The sequence below is a fragment of the Lithobates pipiens genome, unplaced genomic scaffold, assembly GCF_037356315.1.
Source record: "Lithobates pipiens isolate NorthernLeopardFrog02 unplaced genomic scaffold, aLitPip1_a1.2 Scaffold_8, whole genome shotgun sequence".
In the NCBI taxonomy this organism is placed as follows: domain Eukaryota; kingdom Metazoa; phylum Chordata; class Amphibia; order Anura; family Ranidae; genus Lithobates; species Lithobates pipiens.
The window spans coordinates 504,970,641-504,990,985 of record NW_027507903.1 but is presented as its reverse complement, the minus strand read 5'-3'; the positions used below and the strand labels follow the sequence as shown (position 1 = coordinate 504,990,985).

The following is a 20,345-nucleotide window of genomic DNA, read 5'->3' as shown; positions in this document are numbered from 1 at the left end:
TACAGAGATTGTATAGTATGTGGCCAGCTTTAGGCCTTGTACACAGTCAAATTATTGGACGACCGAGTGTCTGATTTTTGTCAAAAGGGCGTGTGCAGGATTTTGTCAGCATACTAACTATCCACAAATTGACATTTGACAAACACAAACTTAGTGACGTACTATGAGAGTATAAAGAGGAAGTTCATTTCTCAAGCACCACTCTTTGGGCCCTTTCTGCTAATTTCATGTTAGTAGAAGTTTGGTGAGCTTTGATTCACGATTTTCAGATCATACAAAACAAATGATTTTTAAAATACGTTTGGCATAACTACATGCAAAGCAGCTTCATTATTATCCCATTAAAGAAGATGAGAATGTGCGCTGCATTTCGACATTTCATCAATTGCCACGTCACGAATGTCAATCCTAGATTGCAAACGCTAGTTTACAAAACTGAACTCTTCCGGCTCTCTCCTTGATTCCGATGATGCATGTTTGTCCTTTTCGAGTTTTGTGTGCTGATTTCTATACTGATCATCCGAAAATCAAATGTTGAGTTCACATCCGACAAAAAATTTTTATAGTCTGCACATCCAGCTTTTGTCTGATGAAAAAGTCAAATCGTCTGTCGGAAGCACCGTACTAACAATCCGCAGACAGCTCGTCTTCAGACTTATCCCTTCTGATTTTCGTACCGTGTGTACGAGGCCTTAAGGCCAGTACATTCGCTTTGATTATCAGAAGTCCAATTGTGTTACGATGACTGATCGTCCGCAAATCTTACCGTTAGTACGGTGCTTTCGACAGCCGATTTCACTTTTTCGTCAGACAAAAGCTGGATGTGCAGACTATAAATTTTTTGTTGGATGTGAACGGAACGTCTTATTTTCGTTTCATTAGTACAGTTTTCGTACGAAAAAAAAAACGTGAGAGCAAGACTACACATGCTCAGAAATGAAAGAATACATACAAAACTATTCAACGCGTTACATCACTTCTGATGTTGTATTCTGTCAAATGAAAAATTCTCGTATTGTGAGTAACCTCTTCACTTTCGACATGAGACAAGCATGCCACAAAAATTGCACGTTCTGTTGTCCGAAAATCAAAGCGTGTCTACGAGGCTTTAGAGTTTTATGTGTATCAAGATCAAGTAAGACTCTTTGTTGTAATACAGACAGGGGCTGCATTTTTATATCAGACTCCTTTTTGCTTTTACATTTTATGTTTTTCACATTTTGTTTTGTTGTATTTTCAAAACAATAAAACCATTGAGAACAAATGAAAAGCCTCAAGGACAGTGAAAGGTCTATTGGCAATAAAAGGAGCACTCATTTCCTTATTGCTGCCTTTGTCTCTGGACTACAAGTTCCAGAGTGCACCAGTGGAGAAGGCGGAGAGGAGAGGCTGGCGTACCTGTTCATCCAGGTGACATCCAGTGCCAGGAAGGTGTGTGACAGAGCAGGTCCTTGCAGGAAAAGCGAGAGGGAAGACATCAGATAAGGCTGGGAGGACTCTAGGAAGAGTTTTCAGTTGTCGGATCACCTTATACACTCTTTGTCCATTCATTGTAGAGGTAAGGATCTTACGGCCTTCTGTTACTTGTAGAACTACCAGCCAGTAAAGCATAACGTGTAATTCTTTGTTATAATTGGCTGAGTGTTCTTATTACTCTTTATGCTTCTGTGGTTATTTTTGTGATAGAGAATGTATTTTTCTTTAAACTGCTTCAATTTTGTTTTGATTCATTCAATACTGCATTTTATCGTATCAGCATGTAACGTATATGATGCTATTATTATTATGCAGGATTTATATAGCGCCAACCGTTTGCACAGTGCTTTACAACATGAGGGCAGACAGTACAGTTTCAATACAGGAGAAATCATATTTTTAAGTTATACCTCTATAACCACTCATTGCATAAAAAAACAACTCTTTATTCAGAACCACATCAGTCTACCAAAGGAACTTACGATCTAATGTCCTTAAAGTATATCTAATTAAAAAAAAATATTTACTTTTATAGCAGAGTTTAAACTGCTGTTTTTTCTTTTTGTCATCTGGGACCCCATGAGATTTTTCAACATTTCCTGACCCATAGACACCTCAAAAAGGGAGAGGAAATCTCTACAAAGCTATGGAAATACTCTACAACAAGTGTCTCATTGAATTATATCCCCTCTATTCTTGTTCCAGTGAGAACCTAACATTTTGATTTGTCCCTATTTTTCTCAGAGGGGAAACAGAAAGCAAAATAATTACATAAAATAAAAACTGCCAGGGCAACCAGTACCACAAATCCATACTGCCCCATCTGCTCAATGTAGCCCGACGGGTAATTCCAATCCACTGGAAGACACCTCGAGTTCCTACCCGCACCGAATGGATAACTTTAGTTAATAATATTATGGCTGCTAAGGAGTGGATGGCACAGTATAAAGATAGATATGAGAAGTTCTACTCCATGTGGGCTACTTGGATATACTACGCAAGTCCAGCTGAGCAGTTCGCCCCAGGGCCCTTGCCGGCTGTGGCCCTTGCCGGCTGTGGCCCTCTCTGTTTGATGGGGCCGGGTCAGGGGGAGCTCAGAACACTGAGAGTTTGAGAGTGTGGGGAGGGCCGAACCTCAGCAGGTCAGTCACAGTATAAATTAGTTCAGTATACTAGCAGGTGTTTTTCATTTTTATCCTCAGTTTATGGTTACTGTATTACTTTATTTTTTATCTTTAATTTATTTCCCTTATTCTATTTATTTTGTGTTTATGGGCCTGACACCAGGAAGTGCGGTCTGATCCTTATCTCTGATTGGAGGCTTACATCCTCCACAGAGATGTACCAGACGGGGACGATAGGTGTGACCCACTGCTGTTTGAATTCATATCATGGTTGTAATATGTTGATAACTATTCCCCCCGGTATGATCCCCAAAATGTGTGCATCCTTGAGTAACTTCCCTGCTGAATACATGCACTGAGGGAGGAAGGGCCCTTCATGTCATGTAATGTCTTTTTCTACCAATGTGCTTTGTTCAATGTCTATTTGTCTCTTGTTTAAACATTTTTCAAAATAAAGATTACATAAAATAAAACTGCCAGGGCTTCTAACTCCTCCCTACCCTGTTGCAAACTAAAAGAAATAGACAGTGTGGCCAGTTTTTAGAGGTAGCTAATAAAGTATAGAGGTTTATTTGGATTGTGGAAGGAAACCATTATACACAGACACAGAAATGTACAAACTCCAGGAGTTGAACCTGACAAACAGGCTGTTTTATGTGTCCTCCTCATAATTTCATATCAATATACATTTTACAGCTTCTGAAAATAGGTTTAGTAGAGGGATTTGTCAAGCAAGATACCGCAGCTAGAACATAGCCTGCCTCACTCAAAGGAGTTTTATGCACAGCCCCAATTCAGTTATGCCCTGCAGATGATATACAGTGCCTTGCAAAAGTATTTACCCCCTTGGCATTTTTTGTATTTTGTTGCCTCACAACCTGGAATTAACATGGATTGTTTGAGGATTTGCATCATTTAATTTACAGAACATGCCCACAACTTTGAAGATTTTTTTTTTATTTTCTTTTATTGTGAAGCAAACAACAACTAGGATAAAATAACAGAAAAAGTCAAAGTGCATAATTATTCACCCCCCTAAAGTCAATACTTTGTAGAGCTACCTTTTGCGGCTATCACAGCTCCAAGTCGCTTTTGATAAGTCTCTATGAGCTTGCTACATCTTACCACTGGGATTTTTGCTTATTCCTTCTTGCAAAACTGCTCCAGCTCCTTCAAGTTGGATGGTTTGCGCTTGTGAACAGCAATCTTTAAGTCTGACCACAGATTTTCTATTGGACTGTAGTCTGGGCTTTGACTAGGCCATTCCAACACATTTACATGTTTCCCCTTAAACCACTCAAGTGTTGCTTTAGCAGTGTGTTTGGGGTCATTGTCCTGCTGGAAGGTGAACCTTCGTCCTAGCCTCAAATCACACACAGAGTGGTACAGGTTTTTCTCAAGAATATCCCAGTATTTACCACCATCCATCTTTCCCTCAACTCTCGGGACTTTCCCAGTCCCGACTGCTGAAAAACATCCCCACAGCATGATGCTGCCACCACCATGTTTCACTGTGGGGATGGTGTTCTTTGGGTGATGTTATGTGTTGGGGTTGCACCAGACATAGCATTTTCTTTGATGGCCAAAAAGTTCAATTTTAGTCTCATCAGACCAGAGCACCTTCCTCCATACATTTTGGGAGTCTCCCACATGCCTTTTCTCAAACTCAAAATGTGACATTTTGTTTTTCACAGAACTCCAGCAGCATATACACTACGGTACATGATATAATCAGTGGACATTGTTAGTCTGCTCCCTACTAATCAACAACATTTCCGCCTCCAACCTTTTTTCTCCTTAGCCGGTGTTCTGTCAAAACACCCAACTCATCGTGTACCGTAGTGTATTCGCTGCTGGTGTTCTGTGAAACACTGGCAGCGAATACAGTTGTCAAAATCTGCAATTACTGCTGCTGGAGAATCACCGGAAGTGTTGTAATTGGAGATTTTGTCGAGTTGGCTCTTTTGGCAGAACACCGGCTCAAAACCAAAAAGCCTGGGAACTACGTTGCAAAAACCCTTTCCCCAGCCTGGCCAAACCAACAACCTGACACAACTCACACTGTAGGCAACCTGCCTACAATCTCCCATTATATTCAATGATGCCTGTTCACACCCAAGCATCGTGTCATTTGTCACACGAAGCTTGAAAACATACATAACTTTTTTTTTGTTTTTGTTTTTTTTGGAAAAGAGTCACTTGTTTTCAACCCCTGTAAGCTTCAGTGGGAGTGCCATTTCTTGCCTTGCCTATTAACTATATTTCCAAGTAAAAATGTTCAAGTACGACATTTTCTGAAGCACTTGTGTACAAATGCACAAAAAAAAGCTCCAAATCACTTTCAAGATGCCCATGCTCAAGTGTGCATGGGGACAGCCAAAGATGCTCAGCTCAATTGATTAGCCATTCCCTACTCTATCCAAAAATCAAAAACAAGCCATCGCATTCACACCCCCAGGGGTTGGGGTGAACTATACTACCAGTAACACAGTTTTACAGTAGTTATTTTTTAATAAGTTCTGTAAAAACTCTTCCTGCAGCTGTTGGAGCACCTGTCTGTGTCACCATTGTCTCAACCACGGTCACTGAGGATCAACAAAGCAATGGCAGCAGGTACACTAAATGTTGCTATGTAACTGAGACAATCTACTTTAATATATAGGAAATTCCCCTGCTGCAGACATTCAGTATTTGTCAGGTGCATTTACACCACCTGGTAGTCTTCTAATGCACATGATGAGTCTGGGAAATCAGTCCATGCTGGCTCTTGAAGTGTCGAGTTGGCAATCTTTACATATGTGTGGACCAGGAGTTTGGATTTGGTTGTCATTTGAAAAGTTCTCATTGGGTAGCCCAGACTAAAGCTGCAAGAAATTGCATTAAAGCATCTGAATTCTTGGGTGGGTTGATATGGGCCTTTCTCAGACAAGGATGTGAAAGACATGAAGCATTGAGTCCGTTAGCATGAAAGAGAGCTTGTAAATGCAGTAGCTTACCAATAGAGATATCTTGTTTACACCAAGTCTGTTAGGCCTCATTTAGACAGTCGGTATTTGGTAGAACAGTGGCTTCCAGGAGTACAGGAGGTGATTTTGTATTCCTCTGTGCACATGGCTGCATCCTACCCTCCACCTGGCTGTACTTCCCCCTTTCCTTTGTGCACCTGGCTCCGTCCTAACCTCCACCTGGCTGCAAATTCCCTCTCTTCTGTGCACCTGGCTCCTTCCTACCCTTCACCTGGCTGTAACTCCCCTCTCCTCTGTGCATCTGGCTGCAACTTCCCTCTCTTCTGTGCACCTGGCTCCATCCTACCCTCCACCTGGCTGCAACTCCCCCTCTCCTGCGTGCACCTGGCTTCATCCTACCCTCCACCTGGCTGCAACTCCCCCTCTCCTGTGTGCACCTGGCCCCATCCTACCCTCTCTTCTGTGCACCTGGCTCCATCCTACCCTCCACCTGGCTGCAACTCCCCTCTCTTCTGTGCACCTGGCTCTGTCCTCCCATCCACCTGGCTGGAACTCCTCCTCTGTGCACCTGACTCCGTCCTCCCCTCCAAGTGACAGGGGAAACAGGAAGTTTAGGGGCACAGGGTTCACAGGATGGTCAGGAGTTACAGGGGACACAAAATTATCAGGGAACTCAGGAATTACAGGGGACACACAATGATCAGGGAACTCAGGAATTACAGGGGACACAGGATGAGCAGGGGCTCGGGGGTCACAAGGGACAACATGATAAATAGGGGTAGAGGCGTTTACAAGATGATTAGGGGTCAACATGCAGAGCTTCGATGCCATTCATGTAGAATGCTACCCCAGGGTATTAGGGCAATACACCTGCACTGTAGTGTGCTGCAAACTCACAGTAGTGCATTGGCATATATTGAATTACAAAAAAGGTTCATGCATGTGTAGCACACTGCTGATGAGCTTGGATACCCACTCCTGCACAGCCAGGTACAGCGAATCTTCACAAGCACCCAGAGTCAGAGAACAGTCTGTGACATTTTTTTATTGTTTTATTAGAGGGTTAATAACTTGAACAGGGATGGGAGGTTATGAAATGCCCACTTGACTTCAGCAAAAATTCTCCTATATACAGTCTATATACAGTCTCCTTCACTTGCCTCCTGCACACGCTTGCTTCAGCTGAATCACTGTAGGATAGTCTGACAGGCTCCCAGTCAGATTTTTGCAATAGCCCTTTACAGATGGGAACTTGCAGTCCCTTGTGTAGCAAAAATGTAGGGAAACAGCTTGATACTTCTCTGCTGTGGCCACTGATCCCAGTGCCACCTCTTCAGGCACTGCCCACCTACCTGGCTGCAGCTGCCCCTTTCACTAGCCCTCCAGGCTAACTCTCGCACCAGTCCTCCCGACTGACTCTCAGGAGATCTCTCAGGGAAGGAAGAAGACTTAAACTGTCTTCAGGGAGACTGGCAACATGTGGGCAGTTTCCCCCCTTGTTAGTCACTAACAGTGCTGATCTACTCACTCTGTCCTCTCTTACTCCCATGCCTCCAGGAAAAGCATTGAACTTCATTTTCTGGGCTCGTCGTAGTATCATACGTCACCATGTTCTTGACGGTCATAATTTCAGTGAACTTTTGCGTGACCATGTGTATGCAAGGCAAATGAGCGGAATCCCGTCCGACAAGAAATACGATCGTGTGTACGCGGCATAAGAAGATATGACCATGCCAGTGGTGCAGCAGAAAATATATAGCATAGTGAGGAAGGTTTATAGTGCAGGATGATAGGACAGTCAAAATTTGAAGCGGTGCCCCCCCCAATTGTGGAGTGCTGGCCGCCCGCATACCGGAAGCAGTGCAGCCGCTTTATGGGGGGCTCTAGACTAATTTGCCTCTCAGCCCAGTCCACTCCATAAGACTGGCGCTACTCTAACAATGTAGCGCAAGCTGGCGGGGACTCTTTCTGTTCTGCCCACCTGCAAAGTGCTGCCCTAGGCCTGGGCCTTGTTGGCCTAGGCCAGGATACAGCGTTGCACACAGCCATTAATGTCTAAACCGCTGGCAACAAAAGTGAGTACACCCCTAAGTGAAAATGTACAAACTGGGCCTAAAGTGTCAATATTTTGTGCCTTAACCCTCTTGGGCATGGAGTTCACCAGAGCTTCACAGGTTGCCACTGGACTCCTCTTCCACTTATCCATGACGACATCACAGAGCTGGTGGATGTTAGAGACCTTGCACTCCCTCACCTTCTGTTTGAGGATGCCCCACAGATGCTTAATAGGGTTTAGATCTGGAGACTTGCTTGGCCACTCCATCACCTTTACCCCCAGCTTCTTTAGCAAGGCAGTGGACATCTTGGAGGTGTGTTTGTGGTCGTTATCATGTTGGAATACTGCCTTGTGGCTCATTCTCCAATGTGAGGGGGATCATGCTCTGCTTCAGTATGTCACAGTACATGTTGGCATTCATTGTTCCCTCAAGGAACCGTAGCTTCCCAGTGGCGGCAGCATTCATGCAGCCCCAGACCATGACACTCCCACCACCATGCTTGACTTGTTTGCAAGACACACTTGTCTTTGTACTCCTCACCTAGTTGCCACCACATACGCTTGACACCATCTGAACAAATAAGTTTATCTTGGTCTCATCAGACCACAGGACGTAGTTCCAGTAATCCATGTCCTTAGTCTGCTTGTCTTCAGCAAACTGTTTGCTGGCTTTCTTGTGCATCATCTTTGGGAGAGGCTTCCTTCTGGGATGACAGCTATGTAGACCAATTTGATGCAGTGTGCGGCGTATGGTCTGAGCACTAAGAGGCAGACCCCCACCCCTCTAACCTCTGCAGCAACCTCTGGATATGATGCTGAGCACGTGTACTCAGCTTCTTTGGTCGACCATGGCAAGGCCTGTTCTGAGTGGAACCTGTCCTGTTAAACCACTCTATGGTCTTCGCTACCCTGCTGCAGCTTAGTTTCAGGGTCTTGGCAATCATCTTATAGCCTAGGCCAGTGATGGCGAACCTTGGCACCCCAGATGTTTTGGAACTACATTTCCCATCATGCTCATGCACTCTGCAGTGTGGTTGAGCATCATGGGAAATGTAGTTCCAAAACATCTGGGGTGCCAAGGTTCGCCATCACTGGCCTAGGCCATCTTTATGTAGAGCAACAATTCTTTTTTTCAGATCCTCAGAAAGTTCTTTGCCATGGGGTGCCATGTTGAACTTCCAGTGACCAGTATGATAGCGTGAGAGCGATAACACCAAATTTAACATACCCTCTCCCCATTCACACCTGAGACCTTGTAACGCTAACGAGTCACATGACACCGGGGATGGAAAAATAGCTAACTGGGCCAAATTTTGACATTTTCATTTAGGGGTGTACTCACACTGTTATACAAGCTGTACACTCGCTACTTTAAATTGTAGCAACATGTCAATTCTTCAGTTTTGTCACATGAAAAGATATAATAAAATATTTACAAAAATGTGAGCGGTGTACTCACTTTTGTGAGATACCGTATGTATGTGTGTGGGTGTAATATATATATATATATATATATATATATATATATAATGTAGTTAGTGTAGCAGAATCTCTGACCTCTTCCAGTCCAATGGGAACCTTCAAGGCCAAAGATAACTGGCATCCTTCAATAAGTGGTGGGCTGTGAAGCATAGTGGGTGCAGAGGTGGTAAAAGTCATTGGGCGTCAGACACTTCTTGGATGTAAAAGAGGTTTTATTTCTATGACAGTCCTTTTTATATTTTGTAGGGGAAAGAGGGTTAGGGCCAGGACACCCTTAAAGCGGTTCTTCACCCTAAAGGGGAAGTTCCGCTAATCTGATCCCTCCCCCCCTCCTGTGCCACAATCGGCACCTTTCAGGGGGGAGGGGGGTGCAGTTACCTGGATAATCCAGGTATCTGCACCCACTTCCGGGCAGACCGCTGCAGACCCCCGCAGACGCCCCCCCCCCCCCCAGTTGTGTTCTGGGAAACACACAGTTCCCAGGACACAGCGGGGACCAGAAGAGACGCGCAGCGCGACTCGTGCATGCGCAGTAGGGAACCGGGCAGTGAAGCCGCAATGCTTCACTTCCTGATTCCCTGACAGAGGATGGAGGCGGGGGCAGCAGAGAGACGAGCAATCGCTCGTCATCTGCCGCCGACAACGCTGGACGCTGGGACAGGTAACTGTGATTTTATTAAAAGTCAGCAGCTGCAATATTAGTAGCTGCTGGCTTTTAATGTTTTTTTTTTAGGTGCAGAACCACTTTAAGTAGTTGCAATTTTAAATGGCAGACTCCAAGACTTCAATAGGAGAACAGCCGTACAGGCAAAGGCCCCAGTAAGGTGCCACTTCTGCATGTGCAGGATTGCAGTCTCTTTTGGTAACAGTACTTAAACAGTTCCTAACTCAAAGTAACAGTTCTCTTAGCTGTACTACAAATTCTTGTAGTTATTCAGCCCCTTGAGCTCCTGGTCTCTCACTGGACCCTCTGATTCACTAACTCTAAATCCCGTGAGCTCCTCAAGGCTTTTGTGGTAGTATCTCCCTCAAGCTTCACCCACGCTTCCCTGCTGGGTCCCTAGCTTGGCACTTTGGATACCTTCAAGTTTCACCCCTGCTGACCAGCTCAGTCCCTAGCTTGACACACAAGGCTGCTCTGCAAGCGTCACCTACACTGGTTGAGTCACTGACTTGATCACCGCCAGAAGTTTTCAGATTCTCCACTGTGCCCGTTCAGTGAGAATAATGCTCCAGTACTTGCTTCAGTTACTCATTGTGGTCCCTGGTAAAGGTGATTGGTCCCTTAGTAGCAACAGCTTCCCTTGTACCTCTGACCATAACAGGTTCTCTGGCTGGCACAACCGTCACTTTCGGTTGGACTGCAAGCTGCAGTCCCAACCCTGTGCTGCCCTCCTTCTTCTGGATAGGCCCTCACACAGCCTGGCAGCCTGATGCACCTGGGATAGGCTCAATCTCTGGCCTAGCAGCCCGGGATGTAGGACACATATCCACCCAGATGGTGGTCTGTGTGGCACACAAGAACCTGGATCACCTGACCTCACCTGAATATATAGGCTCTCCCAGCAGACCAAGGGATTCAACAAAATCCCTGCCTATTGGCTGAGAGACCCCATATACGAATATCCTGACCATGAGTTGTCTTTCTCAATCTAATACCTCCAAGCGCCTGGCCACCTGGTGGTAGAAGAGGAAAGTACAACCAGGCCAAATTTAGTGAGAAGTCAATGGATCCCTAGTAATTAAATACAGTAGCTACTCCTGACAAGGAATTTGGTGAGGAGCTCCCTGACTAAACCCCAGGGCGCTACATTAGGATGTAAGGTTATTATGTATATTTCCTTTGCTTATCTAAATGTTATGCTGCATTTGCAATCGTATATAATGTTTGATATAATGTTTGATGTCTAATTACCCTATGTGGATTACCATTCCTTCATGCATCTGATCCATGTTTATTTCATGTGGTATGCCACATGTACTGTTGTCATTGTTATTCTTTTATTGTTTCCCCACCCATCCCAGTTTTTGCCAGGACTTTCGCTCTCAGGCTTGAGAGCTCAAATAATTTTTTTTCTGCAAACTCAGAGACGTAGTTTTGTAGGCAGGGGGAGGATGTAGCACCCTGATGGCAGGGTTGTTCCTAAATTTACCTACCAGGTATCGTTGCCTTGGCCAATTGTTAGGGATCAATTGATTTCACCCTAAGTCTGGAATTGCTGTACTTCTCTCTTCTGTCACTAGATGGCCGGGTATGTGGTTAGATAAGACAAGGGCATTGCAAGGACAGATTAGTACTAGATAGGGTATCTCAGCCAATGGGCAGGGATCTTCTTGGGTCCCTTGGCCTGCTGGGAGAACCTATATATTTGGGTGGAGTTAGGTGATCACCGTTCTGTACCACCTAGATGGCATTCTGGGTGGACATTTGTTGCACTGCCTGGGCTGCTAGGCCAGAGTTTTGGCCTATCCTGGGCACACGTGGCTGCTAGGGCTGTCTTAGGGCCTATCCAGAAGCAAGAGAACAGTGTAGGGTTGGGAATGCGGCTTGCAGTCCAACCAGAAGTGACGGTTCTGCCAACAGGAGAGCCTGTCGTGGTCGAAGGCAGAGCCGTCTTTAATATTGATTGGGCCCTGGGCAAAACTTTTCTTGCCCCCCCCCCCCCCCCCCATGCAGTTTTGCTCTCTGTCTGCTCTGAGACATACAATAAATAGCAGCTAGGCTCAAAATCAGTTTACTGAATCAGATCAGGCAGCTTTTGCGATTGGTTGCCAGAGGTTACAGTGTACCATTACCGCTCACTGACTGGTTGCTAGAGGTTACGGCTCACTGATTAGTTGCTAGAGGTTACAGCACATGATTTCTGCTTGTTGATTGGTTGCTAGAGATTAGTGTGGATATGACCTCAGAGGGGCATGATATACATATCCATGACGCCGGCCACCCCTATTTACATATAAATGCTGGTAATTTACATGTAAACACAGGGTCTGCAGGTGAGTCATCAATAGGGCAGAGCTGGGCAGAATTAGTAGCAGCACTTCACACTGAGATATCCGGACACAGCACAGGACTAAAACCTCAAGGGACAAGGGAATTTAAACCAGGATAGTTGGCAAGTATGAGGCAGCTGCTTTGGGCCCCACAACAATGACAGGGCCCAGGGCAGCTGCCCCTTTTGCCCTGGCTTAAAAACGGCCCTGGTCGAAGGTAGAGGGGAAGCTGTCACCACTAAGGGACCAACCACCTTGTTACCAGGGACCACAGTGAGTAGCTGAAGCAAGTACTAGAGCAGTATTCTCACCAAATGAGGACAGTGATGAATCAGGAAACTTCAGCAGGGGCCAAGTCAGGGACCCAGCTAGTGGAATAACGCTTGAGGAGTATCTGGAGTGCCAAGCCAAGGACCCAGCAGGGAAGCAGGGGTGACGCTTGAGGAAGATACTAAAGTAAGAAGATTAGAGGAGCTCACGGGATTCAGTGGCAGTGAATCGGCAAGTCTAGTAAGAGAGACTGGGAGATCAGTGGGCTGAAAATCTACAAGAAGTGACTGTATAAAAGTAAAGGAGTTTGTTACAATTTTTGTTAGGTACTGTTCTAAGACAAAGGAGATAGCCTTTTCCTGCATAGAAGTCTCGAAGTCTGCCAAATTAACATTGCAACTGCCTAAGGGTGTCTTGACCCTAACCCTCTCTCACAAAGTTCTGTTCAAGAGAAATAAAATCTCTTAGCATTCAAGAAGTGTCTGGCACCCATCAATGTGAACCTAGGCTAAAGGAAAGACACCTTAAAAACACAAGATGCCCATTTCCTCTTATGTAATTGCTATTGCCATTGCCATTGCCAAATTCCATCTCAACACCATCTCTCTGGAGTGATTTCACTTTATTTCTGCATGAGTTTTAATATTGTCACCTAATACAACCGGATGGCTGCAACTTGAAGCCAGGTGTGCCTGGGGGACGAGCAAAGGTCATTAATATTTCACAGAACTGGTTTCTCTGTCAGTCATCAGAGATAAAAGCCATCTCAGCTCATTCGGCGTCCACATTAAACTTTATTCCTGGATAGAGTTTGATGATCAGTCACTCAGCTTTTGTGTCTGTGTCTTTTCATCTATTCCATCAACAAAGGATGGAATGTGCTGCATTCAGTGTCAGTTCATTCCGGCTGCAAAAAACGGGTTTTGTTTCCTTTTGAAGGTCCAGCGGTAAGAGTTTGATCACCCACTGATTGTTTATGGTTCTTTGTGACCCCAGAATTAAAGAGGAAGTAAACCCTGATGGGTTTACTTCCTCTTTGATTCCCTGCAAAGGTAAAGCATAATGGACTACTATGCATCGCATAGTAGTCCATTATGTGTCACTTATCTGACACAGGAGCCAGCGAAGTCACCGCTGTCCCCTGTAGTTCCGAGTGTCCATCTTCTTGGTGGGTCTCGCTACTCCGGCACTGTAAATCGCCGGAGCCGCGATGAGGTCACTCCCGCGCATGCGCACGGGAGCCAACACTCGCGGCATATCGCTGCGATCTGCGGCTTGCCCAGTGCGCCTGCGCGCCGCTGTCTACGACGCATGCGCCGTAGACAGCAGTGGCTGTCTTCAGGTAAATATCTCCTAAACCATATAGGTTTATGAGATATTTCTTGGGCCTACAGGTAAGCCTTAATCTAGGCTTACCTGTAGGTCAAAGTGGTTTGTAAGGGTTTACAACCACTTTAATATCTCATCCCTTTTCTGGTCCTGATATCACAGCTGGGCTCTGCCTAAAGTACCATTTTATATCATCCATTGGTTGTAAACCTCTGAAATGAAAAATGAACAAAGCATGTCCCTCTATAGTGCGTGCTTGCCTCAATCTAAAACATCTAATGGGGTCTCTCCATGATCTGTCCTCTGTCTGGTATCTGCATAAGTCCCCCCCCCCCCCTATAAAGCACAGCAGGTGATTGACAGCCTCAGCTGTGCATTGTTTCCTATGCTGTGTAGAGAAGGGTTGTGTCGATTACCTTCACTCAGTTCTCAGGTTACACTGAGCTCTCCTCTAATGCAGTGCAGTGTGTGACATCAGATCCCTGCCCCCTGCCTTCTGGAGCTGAGAGAAAGCCTTTAATCTGTGTGTTTTAGAAGACTGAAGATAAACAGGTACAATTTATGTAGGGGAATTTGGTTAATATCTGTGTATCACCAAAAGCTAGTCATGTCACTGGGTATATGACTAGCTTTTTTAGCGAAACATAAACTGTTGGCGCTATATAAAGCCTATATAACAATAATATATGTAAGGGTTTACAATTACTTCAATTGTTTCACTTTGGTCTGTTAAATATACCACTGAAAGTGTTTTGTTATATCTGTTTGATAAGTGGAAAAATGACCTGTTGATCCTGCCAGAAATCCAGTGCTGTCCTGTGCACTCTGCAGTTACATCTCAAGCAATGTTATTAGTAAGTTTGTTAGGACTACAGAAAACCTCCCCACTGTGTCAAGGGGATGAGGAGGGGGGAGGTGTTCTGTGTTCTCTCCAAGGGTGACAAAACTGCTCCCCCTTAGATACAGTACAGCAGATGAATGTTTTCACCCCAAGACTAAAAGTATGTTACTGGCAGGACCACCAAGTTAAAAAAATAAAATAAAAAGAGAAAAAGCCTGGAAAACCAAAAAAAACAAATGCAGTCATCACATCCAAGGACTGGTAAACTGTGATATATTAAATTTTTGATTCTGGGTTTATTTGCTTTAAGCATATCTAAACTGATAAACAAAAATGTGATGTAATGCAACTTAGCTGGAAGTGGGAACAGGTACCTGTCAAAACAAGGTATCCGCCCCCCCCCCAAATTTTTTTTTCAAATGTAGCAGTGGAGGGGGTGAGGGTGCGAACAAAGCGGAACTTCCACTCCCTGGAGTGCATTCTGTAATTATCCATCAGGAAACGCCAAAGGGGGCCACTGGCACCATGAATAAAGATGTTTCTTCTTAGTTTCACAATTTTTCTAAAAAAACTAAAAATAAATAAAGAACCCCTCATTTTTTAGGTGGGAGGTGAAAAAAGTCATACTACTACTGTCACCAATGAGAGGACAGACCCTTTAAAGCACTTTCAGAAGGGGATTTAATCACTGACTGATTATGCAGCTTATTCCTGCTTGAATATGTTCCAGTTTAAGCTGATACCATGACTGTTGCCCCAGGTCTCCATTTTTAGGCCTCTTGCACATCATACTCCTGTTTGAGCATCTACTTTTTCAGATGTAATTTCAGGAGTTTTTTGGTAAGTATTTGTGCGCATTTTTGCGCATATGTGTTTCTGCATTTTCGCGCGTGCAGATCCGTGCAAATTTATTCTCGCGTTCTTGTTCAGTACAATATGCAAATAGACATTTGCATGCACTTGGGTGTATTTGCGCACATTTGCATGCGCGAGGCATAAATTACTGACCAAAAATGCATATTAAAAAAAAAAATTTACTGAACAATGCATAACACTTGTTTCCGTGCCTGTGTACACATTACAATTAATGGGCTGTATTTTATCGCAGTAGAAAGGAGCCATTGCAAGAGGCCTTAGAATGGCTCCTTTCTCTTTTACTGTTCTATGGAGCCACCCTTGCATGCATGGAGTAGAGTTGTGTTTCCCTATGCTGTGTGCATCAATAGAAACACACAGCCTCATAGCCTTGGATGGCAAAACACACCCCTGCTCCTCCATACTAACAGACCACACTGTCCACTGGTAACTCTTTCCTGTGAGTACTAGAAGTTCAGGGAAGCAGCACCAAGAGAGCAGGAGACAACAGTATTAAGTTGTAATAAAAAGTTGTACAGTATTAAGTGCTTTTGTAAGAACTTTAGTAGGGAATGTTTATTTTACTGAGCTCAATGTGTTAGACTAAAAACCGCTGAGGGTGTAATACTACTTTAAGGCTGGCTTCACACCATTGCGAATTGGATACGGATCCCCCGCATCCAATTCCCAATAGCAGGAAAATTTGACCGGCACTCTATGGAGCCGGTTCACATATCTCCACTGCAAATTTGCACAGGAGCCCTGTGCATCTTTTGGTCCATTTCAGGTCCAAATTCAGCCAAAAATTTGGGCTGAAATTGGACCTGAAACGGTGAACCAGGACGCACTGGACTCCTGCTGGGAGCAGCATGCGGCGATGGTGCGAACCCAGCCTAAAGCTTCCCAAATTTATATATATATGAATACTCTGGAGAAAGACACTTTTTATTTACCGTTGTCTCTTTTTTTCTAGGGATCTGCATCATGTCCCACCTTTCCTGACCTGGATAATAGCTCCTGTGGATTCGGGGCCCTCAGCATTACAAACCATGTCTGGAATTAGCCCACCAGAGGATGACCCTTTTGATTTCCTCTTCAAAATAATTCTGATTGGTGACTCAAATGTTGGAAAGACTTGCGTAGTGCAACGCTTCCAGTCAGGGGTCTTCAGCGACAAACACCAAAACACAATTGGGGTAGACTTCTCAGTGCGCTCATTAAACATTGAGGGCAAAAAGGTCAAGGTAAAATAAAAATAAAAAAACATTGTAGCACTATATTTAGAAAGCAAGATAATATAAGCTGGAATGTTCCTGTTCTTGGTGTCTCTATTCCCATTAGAGAGATTTTTTTCTGCAATGGCTACATTAGTCAACAAGACAGGAAGTGCGAAGAAATCTCCCTAATGATGACAAAGACAGCAAAATAAACATGGAAGAGGTTCTAATGCAGGGGTGTCAAGCTCAATTTCATTGCGGCAGTATGCTTGTCCTCAAAGAGCTGATTGTATCTGGAGTGCACTGCGTACAGTGTTCAAAGTTCAGGGGTGCGTTACATGGAGAGCTCTGGGGTGTGCTACATGCAGAGTTCAGGGATGTATGCACATAATATAACTAGATATTAATATTTTACAGTAAAGTTGATCCAGAGAATATCTGATGTATTGTATGGGGGGACCGGGAAGGATTTCTTTCCCCCGTTGGAGTAAATTGGATCATGCTTTGTTTTTTTGTTTTCTGGATCAACTGTGGCTATAGCATAGTGTATATGGATGTTTTTCACTTTGGGTGTGTGCTTTTTTTTTCTGTGGTTGAAATCGATGGACTTTTTCAACCAGATTAACTTTGTAAGGTGCATTGAAAAAATATTCATACCCCTTATTAAACTTTAGTTAGGGGTATCAGAGTAAAGGGGGCTGAATACAAATGCACACCACACTTTTCATTTATTTCTTTGAAAAATATAAAAAAAAACACGTTTATAATTTTCCTTTCACTTTACAATTATATGCCACTTTGTGTTGGTCTATCATATAAAATACATTTACGTTTTTGGTTGTAATACTTTTTCAAGGCATTGTAACTATGTGTACAGAGTGCAGGTTGTGCAACGACATCCCCAAATCCCCCAAAGCTTCCTTGCATCTCTCTCCTACCTGAAACGGCTCTAGTACCCCCCTGTGTAGGTGGCACTCCTTGCAGGGAGATCGTCCTCTTTCTTTCTGGAGATCTGTCCCTGCTGCGAGCGAGTACAGGGATCTGTTAGACCTGGGAGCTGTTGAGCAAAGCTGTCTCTTGTAAAAACAGAAGGCTTCTGTGTTTACAATTGACAGTAGAGAGTGGAAGCGGAGGGTGAGAGACGGAGGTAGCGGAATAGAGTTCCACCAGTTCAGCTGCAAAACTGGGTGTGAGGGCCACATGATAAGGCCTAGCAGGCCAGATTCAGCTCATGGGCCTTATGTTTGATGCATGTGTTCTAATGCTTCCCCATTCTATTCTAAACTAGAAAATAAAGTTGACTGAATGGAGTTTGACTTTACATTAATTCATGGCAGGTTCAAGTCTGGGACACAGCTGGCCAGGAGAGATTCCGTACCATCACCCAGAGTTATTATAGAAGTGCTCATGGGGCCATCATTGCCTATGATATCACTCGCCGGCAGACCTTTGAATCTGTCCCTCACTGGATCCATGAAGTTGAGAGATATGGAGCAGCCAATCTGATGGTGATGCTTATTGGTAAGTTGACTTTATTTTGATGGGACACTCTGATGTAAGGGGGCTGCTCATGGGACATTCTGATGTAAGGGGGTGCTGATGGGACATTCTGATGTAAGGGGGTGCTGATGGGACACTCTGATGTAAGGGGGCTGGTAATAGGACACTCTGATGTAAGGTGGTGCTGATGGGACACTCTGTTGTAAGTGGCTGCTGATGGGACACTCTGTTGTAAGTGGCTGCTGATGGGACACTCTGTTGTAAGTGGCTGCTGATGGGACACTCTGTTGTAAGTGGCTAGTGATGGGACACTCAAAATGTAAATGGGCCAGTCTGGATGAAGTCCAGGGCCAAATTTCTGTCCCAGTCCATCCCTGCCTGCCTTCCATTCTTCTATCCTTCTCCACCTTACTCCCTCTCCAGGTTCCTTCCTCCCTCTCCTCTCTTATTTTTTACTATTTTCAAATACTATTGTTAAAATGCTTTATATGGGTTTATCCATGATCTCTTTATAGGTAATAAGACAGATCTGGCAGAGAATCGGCAAATCTTGTTTGAAGAAGCCTGCACATTGGCAGAGAAGTTTGGCCTGCTTGCTGTCTTGGAGACCTCAGCTAAAGAATCTCGCAACATTGATGAGGTCTTCCTTCTCATGACAAAAGAACTGATTGCTCGGAACACCCTGCACTTCCACAAGGACGGACCCCGGAACAGTTTTGTACTGGACTCACGCCCTATTGTGGCAGCCAAGGAGCCAGAAAAAAACTGTGTTTGTGGATAATTGAACCAGAAAAAGAAATGTCTTATTGTGTCAATATCAGTCTTGGTCCGTAGCTTGGAGTCCTTAATGGAACAACATCCAAATTTCCAGGAAATATTGACCTGATTTGGAAATCCTTTTTGTCTGTGAACAATAACCGTGAACCATGCCTATAGTGGAAGGCTGGCAGCTGGTGGGTTTATAGGAAATATGCAGAGGTAGCAGCCACACTTCTGCAGGTTTATCCTCATGAAGGACAGTTATGTTATAATTGTGTCCTTCCATATTATCTTTGAAATGATTATTTATATATTTTATATTTTTAACTAGTGGCATCCACTGGATTGACCATAGATTGTTTTATCAGCCACTGACAGAAGCACTGTCGTCCTCTTTGTGATCTGTTGGGAAAATTAAAGGTGATCGCGACCATGACAGACATTATCATTTCACAGTGACTACAGCATGAAAGGTGCTTATTGAAATTACATTTATTGAGACATAATCCCTATATTTTTAGTACTATGGGGGTATATCAGCTGATGGTCTCATGTCATCTGGAGTCAAACCACACTTTCTAACTCTTCCACTTTTATAAAGCCTGAAATCTCTCTTGGACTGTAAATAAAGATAGACTTCTCCAACTGTATTTTGTTTACCAGAATAGATTACATGCACTATTGGGCTCTTTCAGTAACCCTCAAAACGTTAACGCTTCCTCCTAGGGGTCATGTTTGACCATAGTCTTTTGGATAACCAAAACTGAACTGAAAGAGAAGCTGAATGGGCAACTGAGAGGAGCCACAGGACATTTTGAAGCTCAGATATCCTGGTGGTCTTTTGTTCTGCAAGCTCTGGATTGATGGACTGTATAGCCCAAGTTGTAGCTCTACATAGATGACAGGCAGGTTGATGTTCTGTCTTTAACTGTCCATTCTGGCTTCACTTCAAGCAGTAGTAATTGGGCAATATGGTTGTTGACAAAAGGGGTGGAGATTTATAAAAGGCTGTCATGGTCTATGTCTGTCTGTGGCAGTGTGATCCCGTCAACAGCTGTAAATAAAAGTCATTTTTTGGTCTTACGCTATGGAATAGTCATACCATTGGTATGTGTACTTAAAGAGGAACTGTAGTCTGCTCACAAAATTTGTAATAAAAACATATATTTGCCATTCTGAAGCTTCCCTCCAACCACTTTGCATATTATTTTATATATACTGTGATTCTGTACTTGCCAAATATGCTGCAGAAATCTCCCTCCACTGAGTCTGGCTGCAACAATTTTAACTGTGGGCAGGTAAAGCTGCAGTCTGTTCACTTCCTGAATTTACACACTCTGCAGCCCTGCATCTCTCATTGGCCCTCTTATGACTCCCTTCCTGGCAAACTCTCACAGATTGAGAGAAAGAGCTGCACATGATATGAGCCTAGGCTTTTTACCAGACAGGAAAGAGGGCTTTTAGCATTAAGAGCAT

The 20,345-nt window shown here is 44.2% G+C and overlaps 1 protein-coding gene across 1 annotated transcript; it reads left to right on the top strand.

The window, feature by feature from the left end:
• Positions 1-1,366: 1,366 nt before the first annotated feature.
• On the top strand, positions 1,367-20,049 carry RAB19 (RAB19, member RAS oncogene family). The gene is made up of 4 exons (XM_077469282.1): positions 1,367-1,558; positions 16,367-16,637; positions 17,948-18,131; positions 18,626-20,049. The coding sequence occupies exons 2-4, from the start codon at positions 16,443-16,445 to the stop codon at positions 18,889-18,891; spliced, it is 645 nt and encodes a 214-aa protein (XP_077325408.1). The 5' UTR covers positions 1,367-1,558; positions 16,367-16,442; the 3' UTR covers positions 18,892-20,049.
• Positions 20,050-20,345: the final 296 nt, after the last annotated feature.

What these genes read in the sequence shown, in the direction of transcription:
- RAB19 (XM_077469282.1), top strand. Translation starts at nt 16,443, where the DNA reads ATGTCTGGAATTAGCCCACCAGAGGATGACCCTTTTGATTTCCTCTTC. An exon ending in TTGAGGGCAAAAAGGTCAAG is followed by an intron (nt 16,638 to 17,947) that starts GTAAAATAAAAA and finishes AATTCATGGCAG; the next exon opens with GTTCAAGTCTGGGACACAGC. An exon ending in TCTGATGGTGATGCTTATTG is followed by an intron (nt 18,132 to 18,625) that starts GTAAGTTGACTT and finishes ATCTCTTTATAG; the next exon opens with GTAATAAGACAGATCTGGCA.